Source organism: Apteryx mantelli, chromosome 1, assembly GCF_036417845.1.
Source record: "Apteryx mantelli isolate bAptMan1 chromosome 1, bAptMan1.hap1, whole genome shotgun sequence".
Lineage (NCBI taxonomy): Eukaryota > Metazoa > Chordata > Aves > Apterygiformes > Apterygidae > Apteryx > Apteryx mantelli.
Genome location: NC_089978.1, coordinates 69,641,897 through 69,664,986, shown reverse-complemented (window position 1 = coordinate 69,664,986; position 23,090 = coordinate 69,641,897). Strand labels below are relative to the sequence as shown.

The 23,090-nt window shown below is 38.8% G+C and overlaps 1 protein-coding gene across 2 annotated transcripts in view; it reads left to right on the top strand.

Annotated features, from left to right (window-relative positions):
- Positions 1 to 403: 403 nt before the first annotated feature.
- The window catches only part of CNGA3 (cyclic nucleotide gated channel subunit alpha 3), a 39,297-nt gene continuing 16,610 nt past the window's right edge, over positions 404 to 23,090 (top strand). The window contains exons 1-4 of one of the 2 annotated variants that reach the window (XM_067289703.1): positions 404 to 460; positions 10,949 to 11,080; positions 18,377 to 18,493; positions 21,660 to 21,839. In XM_067289703.1, the coding sequence (XP_067145804.1) occupies positions 10,980 to 11,080; positions 18,377 to 18,493; positions 21,660 to 21,839 (398 nt within the window). In that variant the 5' untranslated portion in view covers positions 404 to 460; positions 10,949 to 10,979. Of the gene's footprint in view, positions 461 to 10,948; positions 11,081 to 17,446; positions 17,489 to 18,376; positions 18,494 to 21,659; positions 21,840 to 23,090 lie in introns of those variants that run through there. The other variant, XM_013954234.2, reaches the window with a different exon arrangement.

Below are 23,090 nucleotides of genomic sequence, written 5' to 3'. Positions count from 1 at the left end.
ACGGCCGGCCCCGCGCGCGGAGGCGGGGAGGGCCGCGGGCGGGCGGCCGAGCCCGGCCCCTCCGCTCCCGCCACGGGCGGCAGATTAAGGCGCCGGGGGCGGCGTGTGCGAGAAGCCGGGATTTGCGGGGAAGCGAGGAGGAGGAGGGAGCGAGCAGAGCGGGGGACGCGGAGACAGAGGACAGCGGCTTCCTCTCGCGGAGCGGAGCTCTCCTCTGGCGACGCCGCGGAGCCCCGCCGCCCTCTCCCCTCAGCACGGGCCGCGGGGCAGCGGCGGAGGGACCGACGCGGGCGGTGAGCGCGGCGGGAAGCAGGATGGCGCCGGCGGCGGGACCCTGCGTGGCCGGGAGGCACTGAGGCTGCGGCGGGCTGCGCACCGGCTCCGGCCCGGCCGCCCGTCACAACGCCCAGCCGCCGCGGGAGGGCATGAGCGCCCGCCCGGGCGTAGCGCCGCCGCACAGGTAGCGAGTGCCTCCGTGGCGGGGGCGCCTGTCGCTGTCGGGGGGGTGTCGCCTCGCACAGATATGCCTCTTTGCGTGGGTCTCTTTGCGGGCGGGGGCGGCCGGTGCTCACGGCGGGCTCCCAACTTTCCTCGGCGTGGCTAGGAATGTGCCGGGACGCCGCCGAGCTGCTTTGACGTTTTGATCCTTTCCGAGAACTTAACAGGATCGCAGAGCCCTGCGAGAGGCTTTGCCCGGTGAGCCGGGCTTACAGTCGCGGGCCTTGACTGTAAGCTGCGTGCGCCGCGGGGCGGCCGCGGCGGGCCCCGCTCCCCGCAGCTCCGCGGGACGAGGCTGCCGGAGCCGAGCTTTCCCGGAGCCCCGGGAGAGGAGCAGGGGGCCAACCCAAACCCCCTCGGGGAAGGGAGGCGCTGGCTGTCCGTGTTGCTTAAGGGTGATGTCCCCAAAGCACATGCAGTCAGACATAAAGAAGGAATTTCTAAATTCGGATACTGCAAAACAAACAAAAAAGGTGTAGAACTGTGAGTCTGAAAAAGCAGTGACATGGCCTGCGTCGCTCTTGAATTCTAAAGCTTAAATCGAAAGTTTTAAATAGAATAGCTCCTTTTCATTTTTTTTAGAAAAAATTTTGATTGTCAGGCAAAGATCCGTATATCCACAGTTAAGATTTGATTCAGGACATAAATCTGTCAGTACAGAATTGGGGAATTACCTTAACTCCTGCTAACAGAGGCATTGCTTTAGCAGTTTGACCAGTGTGTCTCTAGCTTCTCTGCTGGCAAGTACCTGTGTCATAGGTGTGAGACTGACAAACCCTGCATAAAGAAAATGCTCACGAATACTACAAGTGCTATGAAGGCACATATCCTTACTGGGTTCCTGATGTTGCACATTGAATTTACTTTGTATTTAGCAATATGACGTTCTTTGCAAAACTTGTGGAGTGTAACCCAGACAATAATGTGCCTAAGACTGTGCGAGATACAGTAATTACTATAATCAGTGTCTCTCTAATGCATCGTCCACTCAGTTGCTAAAAGGAGAAAGACAAAAAAAAAAAAAAAGGAAAAATGACTTGAACATTACTTTTTATCGCTGAAGAAATGATGTTAAATGTAAACGTTGGTAACATTCGATGACAAACAGTTTTTGCTATTTTTTATTTTCTAAATTCAGTTTTTACAATCAAAGCAAGTAGTAAGAGGAATACTATATTTAAAATCTGTACTTTGCATTTTTGCAGTTGAGTAAATCGTAGTTTCAAATTTTTTTTAAAATAGCGTAACTTTGCCTTCAGTCTGCACACTTATCCTCTTTCTCTGGTATTTTTATATGTCAGTTTCTTTGAGTATGCATGCTAAAACCACCTTTTATATACTCTTCCCTTTCTTTGCAAACTGATTAGAAAAATACACAGTTTGTATGTTAATGGAACTGTCAGGATGTCTAATCAGCTAGGGTAATCACAGTAAACAAGAAGTGACTGATTTGAGAAAAAGAGCTCATCAGATCTGAAAAATTACACACCATCCTTCTGTGTCAGCTTCTTTCAGCTTTGCCTTCTGTGCACCTCTGCTCACCCCAGCCTTTGTCATCCAATTTGCACCCAAGCTCTGTCATTTCAGTTCAGCATGTTATCCTGCAGCCTTCTCCAATGTCACCATCTCTTTTTATTAGCATCTTCTTAAATCCTTTTCTGTTGATTGCCTGGCTAGCGCCCATAAAACGTGACACAAATTACCACTCATGTTTTCCTTTCCTAGCCAAGTAGGATGGGTGTGATAGTTTACGTAAGGTGGGTGGGAGTGAATCAAATGAATACATACACATATATGCCCATGCACACATACATAGCCGTACATATATTTTCTATAGATGCTCATTCAAAAATCTGAATTTGTAGTGTTTTAGCTGTGTTCATGCCCCTGTTATGTTCACTTTTAACAGTTACTTTGCCAAATAAATACACTGACAGGGGTTAGAGAATCCTTTAAGCGAGCTTATTTCCATATTTAAACATAGACATCTGCTTCATGTTAACCCAGACAGGGAACAGAAACAATGCCATGTGACTGGGGTGTTCAGTCAACTGCAATCTGTAATTTACTGTATTGTAATTTACAATAGTATGTTCAATATTCACAGCAAATTTCTCCTGAACAGTTTCCAGTTTAAAAAAAATAACAACTTCATAGAAAATCTGCAGCCAAAAAATGAGTAAATCTTAGAAAACTGAAATGTATTGCTAGTCATTCATAGATACAGAGGGTAAACCAATCCAAACAATTGAGTTTATTCAAAAGATAATTTTGTTACTTCAAGGCAGCAAGGAAAAGGTTCAACGACCAAGTGAATGGTTCAAGGGCAACCTTATACATTAATTCTAAAACTGTGAATATGTATACATATATGAATATGCAGTGCTGTCTACGTTATATGCAAGTCCTGGAGTACCTATGAGGAAAGTGTATTTATTTGAGAGCTCTTTAGTACTGAGGTTACTAGGATATGCACATAAATTAATTTCATTTTCATGCAATAAAAGAGCCCAGTGATTATAGAGAATACAATATGATTCAGCAGACAGTCATATAATTTCAAAAGCATATTTTTAAAAGAGCTCATAGGATTTTAAAACTGCTGTTTCAAGCTCTGTTATGCACAATGATTCATGAGGAAAGGAGAAAAGGGTAAGGTGGTGCAGCCTGCTTAATATTTTTTCAAGCCATTGGGGCTTGATCCAGTAGCCTTTATATAAAGCTGATTTCCATGAGAGTTTGCCAGAGTTAAATCTGTAGGTTAATTTACAAATCTCCAATTCATGGAGATTTGTAAGAAAAAAGTTGCTCTGTTGTCCTTGAATCTTACATTTGCTTAAAGGTCCAGTTTTAGAAATTCATGTGCCGCGTGTACAGGTTGGTAGGTTGAAACTGCTATCTTAACATATAGCTGATTTACAGCTATTATGAAATGATGTGCTTTAACAAGGATCATGTAGGTGAAGGTCAAATCCCCAAATAAATCCCAAAGACTTATTGGAGTTGTAGCTGAGAGACTGTGAGGATTTGGAATGTGTCTTAAGTACATGATGTAAGTGAGCCTGTGCAGCTTATCAGTGATTCCGTAGTAATACGTAAAATGTTTTTGAAAGGTTTGAGAACTATGACATATGTCTTACAATTTTATAAGGGATTGTATGCATTTGTGTAGTTGGTAATGTCACCTTTTACTCTGTCATAGTGACAGGGTATTTTGCCTTGAAAAGCTTGTTTTCAATTCTGCCATGTTTTCTGTCCACAGTCCTTTTCATTTAAACAAAACAGCTCTGAGAATATTAAATGGTGGTGGGAACAGCTTCATCTGCCATCATTGCTTGATAAAAATATGCATTTACTTCAGAAATACAAAGTTTAATGATGTCTCGTTGTCTTACAACTCTAGATTTTCAGGAGATAGTTTAAAACCTAATTTCCAAGGTTCAGCACTGTTAGAAAAGATGATGTCTTTAAATGTTAATCAAGTAAATACAAATCATATTAGTACTGCCTCTTTGTTCATAGTGATGGTAGCAATAGGTGTAGTATGCACAAATAGGTATTACATTTTCCTCCATAAGAGAAATGTCTCTGCTGCTTTAGGTGAAACAGAAATCTTTCTAAATTACCTATCTGAAGAGGTGAAATTATGGATGAAATTCTCATCTAATACAGTCTAAGATAAATGTGATCTGTACATTTTTTCCAGGTTTGCATTTCCTATATTGGGAAGCAGAATTTGTGAATTTTTATTTCTGGCTGATTAAGTTATTCCAAAGAAGTCTTGGTTGTGCAACTCTTTTGTTTCCATTCTGGTTTAAATGTTTTCAATTTTAACTATTATTATAATTACCTGTTAGGTAGAACTTTGTAATATCATGTGTAAACTAATGCATTTTTTCAGTCGCTCTAGTCCTTTTGGGCACTAAAGCTGTCATAACTAACACTTTGCCTGGTTAACAATTTTGACGCATTTTTGAACTGAGTTATGGTGAGTTAACACATTCTGCCCCACAGAGGAGCTGGCAGAGCAGTCCACATGTGAACTCGCAGCCCACTGCTCTTAAGAGGCAGAATACACTATGTTAAGCCTCTTTCACTGATGTTTGAACTGTCATGTCTTACTGCACAATTTTGGCAGGCTACACCATTTTTGTGGCTTGGTCAGTGACTTACTAAACTTGATATAATTTGATCATATTTAAATGTGTGCTTGTTTGTTGGTGTTTTTGCCTGTGAGCAGGTGAAAAATTGTCTAAATCCTAAGCCACCAAGCTGCTCAGAGGCCTTGATTCTGTCTGAATTCCAGCAGGATTCTGAAAAGAGGCATTCCCACGACTGCCCTGGTAGATATTCCCAGAGCACAGCTAACCCATTAGAAAGTACATGTGAATGTATCCCACAGCCTGTTGTTAGGGTGCTCCAGAGAAAGTGAACAAACAACCTGGTTTTGGCTTGCTGATTTGCAGCAGACTTGAACAGTTTCTCATTTTTGAGGTGTATGTCCTAAGTACAATGTAATTTGCTGCAAATGGGTGAACAGACTTGAGAAAAGAAGGGATTATGGCTGTGAACTATGTGCCCCCTCTTTTTGGCCTGGGGTTAGGTGCCTAGTTATTTTCAGTGTCTCACATATTTGCTTCAGTCATTTCCTATAGGCTAGTATACGTAACTTCCTTCTCAGCATCTTATTCTTGGGTACCTAATTTTCTTCGTGCTTTCTATAGGAAACCTGACAGCCAAATTTACAAAATCCACTGGATGGTAGAGTTCCTAAAAGTTAAATCCTGCAATCTTGATATATTTAGTCCTAAGTCTTTATTATAATTGTAGAGAGATGATTAGAACCTGATTTTCAAAGTTAAGAAATGCTCATGTGAATCTGAAGCTTTCATATGTTATTTGAACACACAGTTGTTGTCAAACTGAGTCAGTCTTGATAAAACTTGTCTTCTATACCAAACAGTGCATATAAAAGAATTTGACACGACACATTAATTGCTATTGAATTTTAAAGGAAGAAGATTAAAAAGTACGTGAATTATTTGCATTCATAATAGGTAGAGCTATCATTAATAGATAGTTAATTGTATTTTTAGTAGGGTAATGTATATTTCTCATTTAGCTTTATTTTCTGTCTTAATGATTTATTCAGCCAAAGCAATAAAAAGAGTGTGGAATTACTATTTGTTCTTTCAGATTAGTAATTGGAAGCAGGGAAGAAATATTAACTGATAAAGCATGTTATAATTCTGCTTAGGTCTTTTTTGGTAAAGACATCAGTCTTTCAAGAACTAAGATTGTTGCAGATAGATTTTATTTTGCTGTCTGACACTGGAAATTCTTCACTTCTGAAAAATATGGCAACCTGAAGCAGCCTCTGTTTTCTATAGTTTGACTCACTCTGCTTAAAGATAAATCACTAAGTTTTGGAAAACTAAGAATTACAAGAATACTTTGAGGAGCTGGTTCTCCAAATTAGTTGCCTAAAACTGGATAACTAGATTCAGGCTCTGAGGACTGTATGTGTATATGTATATGCATGTCTCTCTCTCTCTCTCTCTCTCTCTCTCTCTCTGTATATCTATGTGTGTGTGTATATGTAGAGAGAGTTAAATCACCTGTGGTCTAAATACCAGTTTTAAGTGGCTAATGTGGATTTAACAGACTTGCCAGCCTTTAGGTAATTAAATTTTACCCTCAGTGTAATTTCTAGCTTTAGATATTCAGAGCAGAGAATGTGCTTCAAAGACCACAGAGACTGTATAAAAGGCAGACATCTACTGCAACAGCTGTGTTTTAAAATACAAATATGAGCTATCCTCAGTTCTTAAAACTGGCTTGTAATCACCTACAGTTAGTAGAAGTTTCAGGGTTGTGGACTCCAACTAGCTGGAAGGGTCTCTGTGCCCCTGAGAAAGGTGCTTGAGGAGACTCACCCCTCTCCAGCATTTTCCTGCTGGCTGGCTCCTCATAGCTCCGTGCTTATTGTAAGATGCTCCCTACTCAGCGTGTTGCCTGGTTAGGGATCCAGTTTTGTTATGCTGATCTCCTCTATAGAAACACAGAAACCTCCATAAACACAGTTATCGTCAGGAACTGTGGAAGCTTAGAAGGAAAGAATATGTCTCCTTAATAGGATGGCCAGTATTTTGGCAGCATTTTATGTGTTCCATGTGTAATGTAAATAATTGAAATAACAGAGTGTTGGCCTAAAATCTTCCTGGTGTAGATCATGTTGTTTTACCAGTTGTAGATTTGATTGGTCATATACATTACTCAGAGGAGTACTAACCTTTCTAAGGGCTTTTATGGAACTCTGCTGTGAGATTCATCCCATGGGTTTGAATGTCCCTATTCAGTTCATTTGTCACGCAAACTGTAGGGATTTGCCTTTTCTTTCCCAGTATATAGGGGTAGCTGTATGCAGTAGGAGTTGGCCCAAGTGTGTTCCTTCCAGAGGTTTCACTGCCTCCACCATAACCAAATTACTGTGCTGTTTATTTCTACCCGCCCTGTGTTCTGTCTGTACCACAGCTGGGCACACATGGCACAATTTAATAATGGCATCTATCCACTCTCCTTACGTCCTTCCTAACATATATAAATGTATTTTATTTCTTAATAGTGGAATTGTATCTCTGTGATATTATTCCCTCCTCCTTCCCTCAGGTCTAGTGCAGTGGTGGAGTTCAGACCACACTGTGTATTAAACTTGGATTTTACAGCCAAGATCATGTTAAGGACTCTAAAATGAGCTTCAAGTTTGCCTGCATGTTTTGATTTTACAGCTTCTTGTTTATCACCTTTCTAGGGTGAGCAAGCCCCAATGTTCTTTCTCTTTCTATGTCCTTGATCATTCTTGCTACTCTTTTTTACATCTGCTCTTGTTCTGCGGTATCTTTTTTTTAAGAGGAGGGCTGATAGTACTCCACACAAGTCTGCACTGTTATTTCACTGAGCAATTTTAATATTCTTCGTATTTTTAACTCTTGCATGTATGCATCCTCTCATCTTGTTAGCTTTTGTGTTCACTAGCCTGCATGGAGCAGGCAGATTTCATTGAGCTGTATGTATATAATGATGTTCAGGTTCCCTTTCTGAGAGCATATAATTAATTTGGAAGCATATAAGGTAGTAGTTTACATATTTTTCACCAGTATGCATTGATTTGCTTTTGCCTATATTGGATTTCATTTGTCATCAAGTTGACAAATTCACCTGGTTGATGTGGGTCTCTCTGAAGTTCTCTGCACTCCTTTTTTTGTTTCTCCTGACCATAGTACTTTGTGCTATCCAGAGATAATCTTGTTTCACTACTCCTTCCTTTTTCAACATCATTAATGACATTGGTCTTTATATAGAATCCTGAGGAGTAATATTCTTAACCTTCTGCTATGATGAAAATTGACCCTTTAATTCTGCTCTTGCTTTTTGTCTTCTTGTCTAGTTTTTCATCCAGGATAGTGTTTGGATTCATGTCCTGCGACTGTTTTGTTTCTTTAGTAGCACAGCTTTTGAAAGTCTAAATAAAGTATACAACTGTTTCCTGTATTTACTACTCTACCAGTGTATTTAAAGCATTCCAGCAAATTAGAAATATCTAATTCCAGTATCTATTAGTAGTGTCTAATTCCAGATTAGCAATATCTAATTCCAGGAGATTAGTAACATCCGAAGAAGCCATGTCATTTTCAGGTTTAAAGAAATACTGTCCTTAATGATTTCTAACCAAACTTCCAAATACTGATACAGAAATTATTGATCTGGAAATACATACATCCCATCTAAAGCTTTTTAAAATACAGTGGCAGTGTTCACTACTCTTCCAGGGCAGAGCAATGTCTCTTTTCATTGAGATACTACATTTTGTTGGTAGCAAATTAGCTATATCATCCTGAAACTTCAGAAGGCTTTTATTATTTCATAATTTAACTAAGTCAAATTACTTACTTGATTGGAGATTATAAACCAGGTGATCCTTATTTAGGAAACACTGTGGATAGACATCAAGTTAATAGCAGCCCTAATGACAGGTGAGTAATGATTGTGTTAGGTGACAGAACTAGTCAAGATCTTAACTCAGTACTAGCTTCGTGTTGGAAATATATCCTTAGAAAAAAAGTCTGTGCTTCTCAATTCATTTCTTATCTTATGAGTTGTTCAGTTTTTTCCTCCATCAAGCTTTTAAAACCTTGAACTAGGATAAAACAGAAGTCCAGTGGGGGTACATGGGGAACACAAGATGATGTTCAGTGAAAGAGTGTCAACTTATCCCTCCCTCCTGCAATGTGATACAGAATTCTATTTTGATTTAAAATAAAATGATTTGACTGAGCTTTAGAGGAGAGCAAGAACTATACAGAGCAGCAAAATCCAAGCAGCTGGTGCTGCCATACTGTTAAAAGTTTTTTTTTTTTTTCCTGATCAGGAAAAAGAGGTACTGAAAAAGAGGTACTAGAGAGTCAGAAAGAGCAGATATTACTAGGCAGAGGCAATTTGCTACTGAGCCTTACTTCCTGTTTGTACATAACAGTTTGTCATCAGGCAAGTGTGCTGCCCTGTTTTTAAATGAAGTGGTTGTGACGCTCTGACTGTTATTTGTAGTCTCCCATTATAACCTCAATTCTTGGAACCTGGGCAGTGGAACAGAGTGTAAGGTGTAGACTACTTTTGCGGATTTTGCTAAACTGAACTTTGAAAGTATCAGTAATGACAGAGGAAAAATACCTTTTCTTCTTATCTTGAATTATATTCAAATTAATATATAAGAAACGGGAGTTGCCTTAACACTGTTAGGACAAAATAAATGTTTGAATCACCGAATTGCTATTGTGCGTCATATAACTAGCCTGTAATTTGGTGTTACAAAGTCTATAACAGAAGCAGTAGTTGTAACTCAAAATGATATATGAATACTTTTCCTAGAGATGAGGTATTTTTGGTATTACACCTTTTCTGAAACCTATTTATTTGGCTGATAAGCTTATTAAAATTTTTTTATCTCAGAGGCTGAATCATTTTAAAATAAAATGTCCTAGGGATATTTCTAGACTAATTCCATTATTTCTGAACAAAAAAATAAGTTAATCTATTTTATATTTTGAAATGTGTTGAATACTTTTAGACGTTATATGTGATTCCCTTTAGTCCTCAGAGAACTGAGTGGAGGATAAGCATCAAGTATCTGTTCTAAGAAGCTGAATGCATAACATAGACCTAATCATGGATGGTGAACTTTTCGGGGGAATAATTCAGGGGAGAATTTTGGTTTTTGTAAGATCTGTATCTCATTTGCAGTTGTGTTGAATATGTGTGATCACTGAGCCAGAGAATTACAGGGGAAAAAGGGACAGTAGATGGGCTGAGGCAGTTGAATGGTCCCAAAAGAGAATTTGGTGTCTCAAATACAAAGATTCCTGAATGGACTTTGGTAGGTCACTTCAGAACTTTTGCTGAAGGTCCTTCTGTCCCTCCTTTTTGAAGCACTTGTCTTGAGTCTTAAAACCTATTTTGCAGAGCTGCTGAGCACTCAAAGATGGATCTCAGAGTTGCCAGAGGGTCTTCATTGAGCAGTATAAGCTGCTGTAAATTGCTAATTGCATTGAATACTGAGTTGTAGGTTTTGCTTATTTGCACCAAAAGGTGGTTATATTTTGGGTAATTTTGGTGTTGATTCTGTGACTCAGTTTCTCATCAGGTTTTGAGCAGGGTAATAGCATCCTTAGCTTGGAGGTGTGATATGAATTGGATTTATTAATTCTGGTAAGGTATTGAGGGCCAAATTTGGAACAGAATTTAGGTGAGTAACTTTCCTAACTCTTTGGAGCTGGGCTGCTAAATACTTTAACAGAGCTTGTCTTGAAATGTTACAATGAAAACAATATAGGAAAAGGCAATGGAAAAAAATAATTACTAAGTAGTTAATGCATGCCATATATTAAGCTGAGGGATACGTTTTGATTAATTTTTTGTTTGGTAAATATGCAATTTTGCAATTTAAAACTTCATGATAGAATAGATACAGATTAAAACAGGAAGATCAAATTAAGGTTGAGTAGGTTGTTCTAGTACCTGTATCACCGAGCTTTTTTGCTTGGCTTTCTCAACTTAATCTTCTTTTAACAGGATTTTAAATGCAATTTCATTATGGATAATATGTATGACAATGTGGGTATTCATAAACCTCAGAGAGTAAAAAAAAAATATATATTGTGTCATGTAACCCTTTTCTTTGGTTGTGATGGATTTTCTTTGCTACACTTTTACTAGTGCTTTTCTTATCTAATGCAAATAAATCAAGGAATGGCTTTTGTATTTCACTGGCCATTCTTCAGATGGTCGAATTTGCTTTTTGCTGTTCCATTGCTTTTAAAAAATCCCTCTTTTTTTTAAGTGCTGAGCACATTTCTATTGCAGTCTGTATGAAATGCTTTTTTTTTTCTTGTTTCAGCTATCACTTAGATGTTGATATGTAAAGCAAAATGGCAAAAATCAACACCCAGCACTCCTACCCTGGTATGCACAGACTGTCTGTCAGAAATACTGATGAAGACATTGAAAGGATTGAAAATGGCTTTATCAGGTAATTTATTTCTTTCATCACAGTCAAGAGGACAAAGATTGCTGCATAATTTAATTTATGGTACCCTTGTAGTTCTGCATTATGGGAGTGTAGTAGCATGTCACTGTTGACCCAGTGCACTTAACTGACTTTTAATGGTGAGTACCCAAAGTATAGAAGAGACAACAACAGGAAAGTTGTTGTGTCTTGCAATTGTGGAGCTAGAACCTGTATTACTTCAGGAATAAACCCCATCCTTACATCAGTGGGAATTACGCAAAGTCAGTAAGGAGAACCTCCTTTCTCAAGTAACTACTCAGATTGCAGGGTCTGTGGTGAGAGAATCTATGGGATTTGGAGAAAAAGGGATCCTCCTAGTTCCATGCAGTGAAGAGCCTTAGGAAGGTTTTTAAAAGTAACACCTGCAAATTCCCTGGCTCCTGTGATAGGGAGCGTATATAACATATAAAGAATATTGACATTTTTGTACTGGCTTTTCAGAGCCTCTCACTGCACAGTAGAACTATAACAGTTTCTTTGCGTTTACCTTCCTCTGTTTAGGTAGTTTTAAAGTGGCTATTTAAAATGTGTCAGTGAGCTTGTAGTTACATGTTACACAGTACCAGTCATTCTTCCAGTCTGGACATACCCAGTGTGCCTGCAAGAAAGTATGTGATGCTCCACAGCACCTTTATAGATTGCAAAAATGGCTTGCTTTTGGCTTGCTTTGATCAACCACCTCAGCTGTGTTGGCCTGGTCAGACTGTCTCTTGCTGATCAACTGTGCTCCTAGACTACAGTACTCAAAAGCCTGTTGGACTGATAGAACTGCTGGTATTATGATAATTTTGGATTGCAAGCCCCTAGCTTGTAGTATAGGTGTGATCCCTGTTCCCATGCAGTATGTCCCTTTTTCTCTTCCTCCATTGCTTACATGGCATCTTCTGGCATGTAGGCATACCTACATTAGTGAAAATGGAGCTGTTTTTATTCTGTGCACTATGGCCTGCTTGACTTAGTTATACTACCTCATGGTCTCCTTGGCAGATTTGCAAGGGCCATGTCCCTTTGTCTCCATTTCCAGTGATACCTCAGAAGCAGAGAAAACAGATCAAAATGAGCCTCTTTCTTTCCTTCTTTCTTTTATGTCCTTTTTGTAGAGAATATCGGTGATTGGCAGCTTGCAGAATGGAATTACTGGCGGTGATATGAAAGTGTGGTTGTAAATGTAGAAATAAATCACTGCAATCAGCTGCAGCTTCAGAGGCAATGACTTAATTATGCCAGCTAAAGAGACTGAAATATGAATTGCATCTTATCAGGATGATGATGATCCTGAAAAGACATTTATTTAAAACATGCTGTTTGCTGTGATTAACATTATTACAGAGTTTATAGAGGAGTAAAAAGATACAGCCTCACTCTGTAAAAGAGATCTCACATTTAGTTTGCTGGATTGCTAAAGTGATTGCCAGTAAGTATATATAACACCCTTGTGATATCATTTTGAAAAAAATCTATACATGCAAAACTATATATGTATTCACTAGAAGACAATGTAGTTTAGACTGCTCAAGCTGTAAGAATGTGATTGGTATTTATCAGAAGACAAATTCATAATTTATTTTGTAAAACAAAAGCATTTCATTCCATTTCATTTTGCAAAAGCAAAGTCTTTTTGCTTGAAATGAAAATGGGAATGAAGTTATAGGGAATTTCAGCAAATCCAAAATGATCAGAGAGATTAGAAGGGGATCTGGAAAGCTGGGATATGAAGATAGTAAAATGCAATTGTTTCATGCATTATCTGTCACAAACATCAAAAGATGGTTTTCATTCCCAGATCTATACTAAGGCTTCAGTCATTATCAAGCAGAATAGAAACTTTCATCTTCAGATCTTCATGTTGAAGAGTGTTGTGGGACATCGGTGTTTAACCTGCATCTCAGACAAAATTCTGATATATATTCTTTAATTTCAGATTTGATTTAAAGTACATCTGTAGCAAAAGACAGATGCCTATCCAAAATTGTAGCTCTTCTCTGTCTTGTAGTAAAATTTAAAACTATAGACTTTGGAAAATACAGGTTTTCTAGACTGGTAACATTACTCCTTTCCCCTTATCTTCCTGTAGCTCTTCTTGGCTATAGTTCAACAAAGCTATTAAGCACATTACTTAGTTCCCGTTAAAGTCAGTGGGTGTTAAATTTATGCTTAATGCTTAGGATGTGCTTAAGTGCTTTTCTGTTGCAGAATGAGGTATTATCAAGGCAAAGCATACACTGAAACAGTTAACAGAAAGCTGCTGGTGGTTTTCAAGCTCTCATCCTCTATTACGCTAGAGCAGATGATTCATGTGCCCCTAGTGTTATAGTAAAGCGCGCTATAAATCGAGCCCATTTTGTAAAACAAAAATCAACAAAACAAAAAATAGAAGTGGGGTATTGATTTTTAAAATCCAGCTTCTCTATCGAAGCATCTCACATAGGAGAGGCAGCAAATTAGCTTATAGACACAGTTTGCCTCTCCAGATATTGGACATGGGATTCAGCATTGTAGACGTCTGAATTTCAGTGTCTGTATGTGAGTAGGTGTCTAAGTTCCCACTATTATCAGTGGAGGTTTAGGCAATACTAGTTGTCAGTGGAGCCTAGGGAGCTGTTCAGTTTACTCTGAGGTTGAATAACTCTTCAGGCTCCTTTGGCTGTATTGATTATGGGAGGTATTCAGTTGCTTAAACATAAGGATCTAAAGCTATTTGAGCTATCCTAGAGTATCTGACACATCTAGCTGGGGCTGGTGGATATGAGGTGAGACCTATGTCCTCTGGAGAGATCAGGTAAAGTACTTTGAGGTATTCCAAATGGTACTAGACTCCTATATTGAGACAACTGAATCAGTCTCTAAGACCTCAGTTGACTATAATGGAAACTTATATACCCAGCTCATACCTGGAGCCAAATCCTACTCTCAGAAATCTGGCTGGTACTCATCATTCAGAAGGACTTATGGGAATAAGTTAGCCTTCAGAGAGCTGAAGAGAGGTGACAGAGGGTGTGAGGGTGACAGAGCACTGGAACAGGTTGCCCAGAGAGGTTGTGGAGTCTCCTTCTCTGGAGATATTCAAAACCCGCCTGGATGCAATCCTGTACAACGTGCTCTAGGTGACCCTGCTTGAGCAGGGGGGTTGGACTAGATGATCTCCAGAGGTCCCTTCCAACCTCAACCATTCTGTGGTTCTGTGTGATTCTGTGATGAGAGCCCTTGAGGCAAGGATCAGAAACCTCAGCCTCTGTGAGTTGTCTCTAAGATGCAGTGACTTGACTACCCCTGTGAAAATACAACATTTTTCAATGTAGGCCTAGGAGGCCCCATCATCTGCTGGTGTTTCTGCTTTGTAACCTGCTCTCTGTTTCCTGGTATGTTGCGTATTCTCTTCTCATGTTGATTTCAGACCATGTAATACCCTTGGATAGTAATGGCAGTGTTACTGTTTTGCTGCAGATATGAGACTAGCTCAGGGAGACCAAATGACCAAAAAAACTAGGACACATGCATTGAAGATGTTACATCAAAAGCTGCATCTGATAACTATCCCTCTGCATTGATGTAAAGCCAATTGACAGATGAGGCATCTTGTGTCATCTGAACAGGGTTGAGAGAAGTCAGGAATGAGTATCTGAGTTTTATAATATGGAATTATAATAACAGAAAAGTTCATTTTAGATTTTCTTTTTGATTCACATTTGTGTGAATTAAAGTGGAAAATGTTTATGATTATGCTGTGTAATGTTGGACAGATGCTTCTGTAAGAGTTGTCGAGCAGAGTCCTTTGTGTATTGTTTTCTGATCTTGTTACAGATATACATAAGCTGTATTTATAAAAGTGAAATTCAATCTCTTTAGTACTGTTTCCACCAAATGATTTTGATTTTTCCTGTCTATACATGTTGTATCTAGAACCTTAGAATGTAATACTGAATTTGCTTATAAATTGTTATATTTACTTACAACATAAACCTAATTATGGAAAGTCTTAATGCATGTATAGACTAATAAAAAAAATTGTTTTTGAAAACAGAGTCAAGTGACAAAAACAAAAATAGAGACTTTCAAAATTTCATTAACTGAGTCCACAATCTCATCCAATTGTGATTCCAGCAGTTGAGTCTAAGAGTTTCACCTTTCTCTCCTACAGCTTAGCAGATTTTGTTGGAGTAGCAGAAGGTATGAATTTTCCACTGAATATGTCTGGTTACTTATTGGTAGGGATCTGACCCAATAGTCATTTAAATCATTGAAAATTTTTTCATCAGTTTTATGGGACTCTGGATCAGACCTGAAGGTGATCAGATCAGGTCACATTAAGCATGCCAGCTTGTTTCCAATAGACTAGAAAATGATTTCTTCAACATACTTCTGTCGCTAGACACTGAAGGCCATACCCTGAATGGTAGCCAAAATCAAACACAAAGCCTTGGACATGCCTTGTGGAGAATGCAGGGTTCTCTGTAGCTACTGCTGGCAAGAAGACAGGCAGTTGCTAAGACTTGAGAGGATGTTACAGAAGTACAAAATACGATGAGCTCGTGTAGGGACAATGGAGCGCAGCTTTTCCAGACTGCTGAGGAGTGTGGAGGTGACTAACGTGCACACAGAGCCCTTGACAGCTGATGTACTTACTTGCTGGTAAATGGAGCTAGTAGGATGGACAGTATTGCTTTTAGTATCTGACCTGGCTTGTTCAGAGCTCACTCAGCTATCTCTGTACTATTCTGCATAATTTTTCTAGGCATTTCCTCAAAACAAATCTGGGATTTGCACTCTTAGCTTTACATTATCAGCAGATGCCCAAGCACAGTAGTGTTAGCAGTAAAGGAGACTGGGACCAAAAAAATGCATAAAGAAAGAGACAAATGAGGAAGGCTAGTTAGTAGTGCCTTTTGGATACCAAGTCTCACCTCCTGCCTGGCTTCTGTTGCTACTCATAAACCAGCACAGTTATATCAAATTAGAAGATCTCATGGTGTTATTTTTATTTCAGTGTGCTCCTAGAAGCTAATAAAATTGAAATTAATCTCCCTCTGAGGCTTCAGCAAAAATCTCACTGGCTTGATCTGATGGGTCTGACCTGTGTGTAGGGTTTTTTTTTTTAAGAGACTGACAAAGAATGCAGGCTAAGGACATTCTTTTTTTTTTAATTCTACTTGGAAGGATACCTCAAGTATTTTAATTCGTCTTTACTTTATTTTCTGTATTACTGATTACTTTCTTTTGTGACCCTGATATTTAATTACCTTCATTTAGAGGAAATGTAACAACTTAGTGTATAGTCACTGAAAGTTTACTGCAAGTTAGTGAGATACTCCTCATTATCTGAGTCATATAACTGCTTGGACATATACTTTTAACCCTTAAGCCTCCTTGTAAGGCTATCTATTTCTTCCAAATACATTTTTTTTCACATCTGAATTCTGAAGCTTAAAACTATTTTCTGAGAACTCTCACTATTTTCTTTTAAGGAAATGTATTTTCAGGACTTAAAAAAAAATGGTGAGTAGGAATAGCAATATTAGAATTCGGTGCTAAGATCAGACAAGATGTATATTTTTCTATAAAAAGGAATATACAGACTTTAAAACAGCCAAAGTGGTACAATGTAAAAGACTACATATCTAGTTCAATATCCTTTCTCCAGCAGGACTGTAAGCAGATGCTATGGCAAAAATAAGAGGGCAAAATGCAAGTTTCTGCAACATATTTTCTTTCAATACTGTCCCAGTGTCCAGCTCAGGAGAGTTTTTGAGCTGAGCGTAGTGTCTACATGTCTGGTAATCCTTAATGAATTTCTCTTCCAAGAGTTTGTTCATTCTTCTGTAGAAGCAATATTGCCTTTGGCATCCACAGTATTCACAGCACAACATAAACCAAGTTATGAAGCTTTTTCAGTACCAGGCAGTGTCTACTGGTGTCCTCTTATTAGAAGAAAAGAAGAAAACAATTAAGAAATTGAGAATTCCAGAGGATCTCTGGACCTATATTTTGTGGCATGGTTCTTTGTGGAGAAATAATAATGTTTTAATTCTCTGTTTGTCAGTTCCTCTACTGTGAGTACATACAAAACTCAATTGCTAATTATCCTCTGGTAGGCATTTGAAATGTTGTTGCCCGTTCTTATAAAGTTATTGCAAATATCATTGTAATTGGTCTTTTTCCAACAGTGCCGATTACCAGAGCAGTGTGAGAATCCTTTTTGCATTACAAAGGGGAAAAAGTGATCCTTAATGAATGTGATGCAATCTTGCAAAAGTGAATCCCAAAGAAAGAAAAACACAAAGAAAACCCCAGGAGACAAATAAAGAGATCCAGAGCGAGCTTTGATAAAGTCCTTGTTCCAATGAAGTCAGTTTCAAAACTAGAAGAAGAAGAGTGAGGCCAAAGTTTAGTCTGCTTTTCTTAAATCCTAATTATTTTAGTGCTAATAGGCAGTCTTACAATTATGGGAATTCATGGGAGTTGGCAGACACCGCACATGTTATAATCACTCTGTGCTATTGTGTGCAACTGAGCTGTTGTCTTGTTTTCCTCCTTGTGGCAGTAGCTTGAAGTGCCTCATCTCATCACCACCAAAACAGCTTTGAAGATCTGTAGCCTGTTTTTCTTTGCAATAGGAAAGCTTCCCTTTATGAAGCAAGCAGCTTTAAGCCTGCAGTCATGCAGCTGGTTGCAAGAGGCTGGTATGAAGGGTGATGATGCTATTCAGGGCTAACTACTGTAAAATCATCATGTTCTCTTTCAAGTCAGCCGGGAGTAAAAGGGAAAAGAAATGTGTGTTTGCTTTGAATCATAAAAGGAAGAGCACTGGTAGGAATTCCAGACTGTTAAACCCAAACAATATCTGGAAGAACAGTACTGAAAAAAGCAGTGGGCAGTCGCTTTAAAGCCCCTCAGAGTTGTTGGACTCCATGTTGAATGAAAGTTGCTGATGCATTACAGGAAGTGTTAGAGTAGCAAATGTTCTTCCCTGTATCATGTATCTGCACACCAGAGATGTATTTGCCAGTAAAGAATCAGCTTCTGAGCTTGCTGGAATGGGTGCCAGAACCTTACCTGACTTCTGTAAGTGTTGGGAGGTTCCAGAAAAATGGGAGCATAGGATTAGCTTTATGTTTACCACGTGTATGCCATATTTACTAGAAAGAGGATAATTTGCCTCATTGTTTTCTGATGCGGTGGTGGAAAGAATTGGATGGGGGTAAATCTGCTGGAGGCTGCATGTAATTCTTAAAAATTCTGAAAAAAAAATTGCTTTTGTAGAACCCATTCACTGTGTGAGGATACATCTTCCGAATTGCAGAGGTTCATTTCTGTGGAGGGAAGAGGCCTACCTGAATCTCAGACAAGCTCATTCACAGGCAGAGGAGCAATGGCAAGGTAATGTGCTAATTGATGCCATTTCTATTACTAAGTGTAACGTGCTTGAAAGAGACTGGTCACAATTTGGAGGTAAATGAAGAAGCATTGTCACTTTCCAAGGGAAATGGGAGGAGTCCACCTGAAGACAGTCTATAAAATAAACAGAAGCTGATTTTGACTTTGATTGTGTAGTTTTACAATTGTTAGAATCCTAGAGATGCTGAGTGAGCTCACACAAATTAGTTTAAATAAGAGAAAGGATTTATTTACATGATCAGCTCTGAAAATATATTGAATACTGAGGAAATACTTGAAGTGAGGCCAGACTGTGAAATAAATGAGTAAGTGTTTGGTTCTGGCTGATAGTTGATGCAATGTTAGTTTCCTATCAGATACGACATAATGATTGTTCCTTTGTTGGTAGTTGGCTCTGACAAGGGAGGAGACAGGGACTCTTGTGTTGGGAGTGCCAGGGTTGCTATCTGTTTTTAGAATCCAGTTATGTTTGTGATGCATTGGGAGCCTTACTCAACAAAGTTCAAGTCAATCCAGGCTGTTTTTGCTTGAGTCATTTACTTTACATGGACTTAAACATGTGCCTGAAGTGGAGCAAGTGTTGAAGTCCTTTTCTGAATCGGAGTTTCTGTATCTGGTTTAAATAATTCCAGCTGAGACTACAGAGCTCTCTCTGTCTTCTGATACCATTGATACATATGCTACAGAACATACTCAGTTTAACCATATCATATTTCAAAGAGCAAAGAATAATTGATTACAAAACTAGTCACTTAGAGTGCAGTTTACCTTTCAGCCTTTGGGACAGTGGAGAATAAACTTGCCTTTCTCTGTTGGGTTGTCAGTAACACTGCTGTGTGTAGATTACTAAGTCTGCAAGCAATTGGTTTTAGGTAGAAGGTACGTGTATATGTGTGTGTGTATGTTGTGTGTAAGCATAAAACATATATACATATATACATATATACACACACATATATATACACACACACACATATATGTGTATATATATATATGTATAAACTGTGATTGACAACTTCCTTTTAAATCCTTGTTTATATTATTATTCTTTACTCCTTTTCAGAACAGTTTGAATTACATGTATGTGCAGCTAGAATTACTTATGCTCAGAACTTACAAGGAAGCCTGTGATGAAAACACGAATGCTTAGCAGTTTAGATGTTGTGGCAACGTAATATGCCTATTGAATGCAAATTCTCAAGGGCCTAAAACAACATCATTTATCAGACTTCACTCAGGGTTCTTAATTTGAGATATAAAGGACAGAAAAGGTGGAAATAATATGTCATGGCAGAAATCAGAAAGGAGTAGTTCTTTGTTCAAATAGAGAAGATCTCAATCTTAGTTTGTAAAATTTGTTTGACTCCATCTAGTGGGTCTGTGTCTCATCAAAATGTTTTACTTTCTAATGTAATTAAGAACATCCTTATTAATAGTTTTCCTTACTGTTCCTTAAGTGAAAGCTGAGGTCTAAAGGCAGAGAAAAATTCTGGAGGTTAATTTTATGTTTGCAGCTTTCTTTCAATAGGATAATGAATCTACTAATTAATCCCTGACTTTTGTGTGGAGTTTTATGGGGGTTTTTTGTGTCTTGGGTACACCTTGAATTCTCTTAATTGTTGAAAGTATTAGATGACTTATATGATACTATCTTGGTGTAGGGATGAGGATCTAAATATATCTTCTTCTGATTTCTGATATGCGATATTATTCCTGCCTTTTTTGCTCTTTTTATCTCAGAGTAAGAGATTCTGGGCTAGATCTTTGAGATGCTGTAGTGTTAGACCCTTGAGAACTGCACTCAGGAAACAGATGTACTTTATCGCACTCTAGGTGACTCTGCTCTGAGCAGGGGGGTTGGACTAGATGATCTCCTGAGGTCCCTTCCAACCTCAACCATTCTGTGATTCTGTGATCATAAGATTTAAGTTGGTCATATCATCACAGGCCTCTCTGTGGATTCTGAATATATATAATATAAACAAATTCTGAGGGAAGGTAAAGAGATTTCCTTGAGAAGCCCAAAAGCTCTTTGAGAAGTTATGCATTGCTCAGTATTTCATTATGGTATTTCTGAGGCCAGCTATGGGAAACTGAAATAATACTACTTTTGTCCAAACTGGACTGCTTATGGGAAATAATACAGAATATTGTGTTGGGGGTAAATAAAATCCGTGCTGTAGATTTCAGTTTCCATTATTTCCAATTTTTCATAAATGTCATTTACTTTTGAACTTTTCAAAAAAAAATGCAAAAATCCATAATGTGAATTAGTGGGAACAGAAAAAGAAGCATAATAATAGAGGGGTAAATTAAGTCCAGTGTCATAATTTTTTGCACATTTTATTTTAGTGCTCTGCTAGAAATTTAGGATTAAGAAACAGTTCTTTTTACGCAGGAGGCAAGTTTGTCAATTAATTAACAGTCAATTAATGCTTCTCACTGAGGATTTGTTCTCTTGTTGTTATTAATGGTTTGAAATACACACAGCATGTTAGATACTATGGTGAGCAGATTGTATTGTCTGCCTAGAAGGATACACAGTCCGTGATGCAGCATGTGAAAATCACCCAAGGCGGAAAGTTAAATATGAGGATTAGGAAAGATGAGGTTTATAAAACAATGTCATGAAATTAATTTTGCAATAGATCTACATTCAGATCCTTTAAAATCAAAGGGAAAGTGGCTGAATTCTTATTGTTTCTTATTTAAAAGTTCCTCACCAACTATTCAGCTTTTGTCTCCACTGTATATACCAGCCCTTAAGCATGCGATCCTTTGAGTATTTTATGTCTCTTACTTCTGTCAGTCCAGGATCCTCACATTATCGCATGATGTCAGAGATTTTCATCAACTTCCCCATCCCAACCACTTGACAACCTACCTTTAATCAATACTAGTCTGTTGCTCCTGCAGTACTGAGACACTGGACTAGGGACTGATGTGTGAGTTACTTGATCCACTGCGAAAGGTGATGTATGAAATTCTGGGAAGTGACTGAGTTCACAGAGCGAATCTATCAGGCTCCATTCCTGTGGCAGGTGTAGAAGTGGAGAAAAATCCTCCTGGGCTACTCTATGTGGAGATGGTTTAAGCCATCTGATTTTCTTGTCCGGTTCAGTCAATGTTGTGTGTCCGTTCCTTGCAGGCTCTCACAGTTTGTTGTATCTCTGAGGTCATGGGCCACAAGACATTTGCATCATGAAGACCAAAGACCTGATTCTTTCCTGGCGCGTATCCGAGGGCCAGAGCTCATAGAGGTGTCCAGCAGGCAAAATAAAATCCACTCCAGTGTGGGCGTTGATGAGCAGCCTGGGAAACTGAACAGGTAAGAAGATGTGTTTGTACTTTAAGGGAATAAGACTGAGGTATGCTGTCTTCTCTGTGATCAGGATGAGAGCTTTATTTTAGCATATGGTATGGAGTTTAGCCTGGGAGGTGAACAGAGTATCTAATGCAGTTCAGGAATCTTCACATAACTGAAGTATTGCAGCTTTCAGCAGAATTTTTTGTTCACCCTTAAAAGTAGCTTGGCAAAGATCTTGAAGTAGAGGGTTTTGATCATGCTGCTTCAGGCAGAATAGTTTTTCAGAAATAGAATTGTATTGTATGCTGCCTGTGTGGGAAGCCTTTTATAAAAGACTATATTGATCTGTGCGATCCGCCCAGTTGCTACTGCTGAACTCCTCTCCACTGAGGATGAATGCGGTTCCCGTTTCAAGGATTTAGGATGCTGCAAGTTGTGACTTCTCAGGACATTCATGTTATACACATTAGCAGCTAGTGCTAGGAAACTCCAAACAAGTAGTTGTGCAAAATGTGTCATTGTTTAGTTACACCTACTCAAGACTTCAGTTGTTAACATTACAGAAGGCTTCTGATGCAGAAATGAGAAAATCTTTTGGCTGCTGACTGAATTCATCAGCACATATTCAGTCTGTGGTATGGAAGACAAATTCAGTCTTAAGCAATTTTTTTCTAACAAAACAAGTGAGGCCTGCAATTCCAGACTTTATGAATTACTATTACTTTATAAATATATAACTTAGTGATTTAAATAAAACTCCAACTAAAAGTGGTAAACAAAGTCCCAAGATGCACAGGCTCCCATAGCTTTTTGGATAGCTGGACTGATAGGTAAGCAAGTCATCAGTCATCTGAGATTTGTTTCAAAATCTCCGTTAGTAATTTAGATTAAAGGAAGAACCTTTAAAGGGCAATGCATGGTAGTACAGGTCACCTTGACTTGTGGCAGGCCATCACAGCCCTGTTATCTTCACTTGATCTGCTCCTTAGAAATTCAGCTCAAAGAGCAGAGTAAATCCACATTTCTAACACATTTCATTGAATTAACCAGACTGCTATCCTCTAATCACTCAAGTCAGTAGGCAAGAGATTTTTCAGACTTTTGGATCAGTAGCAACTGCAGATTAAAAGTCATTAGAGAGGACAGCATTGATCCTGGGGCAACAAACCTCTATATAAGGCTATTAGAAGAAGTGAAGTTGGAAGTGTCCATCCTTGCCTTCTCGGATTTACACTGTTGCCATGTGACAGTAGCTCCCAGCTGTGCTGTCGT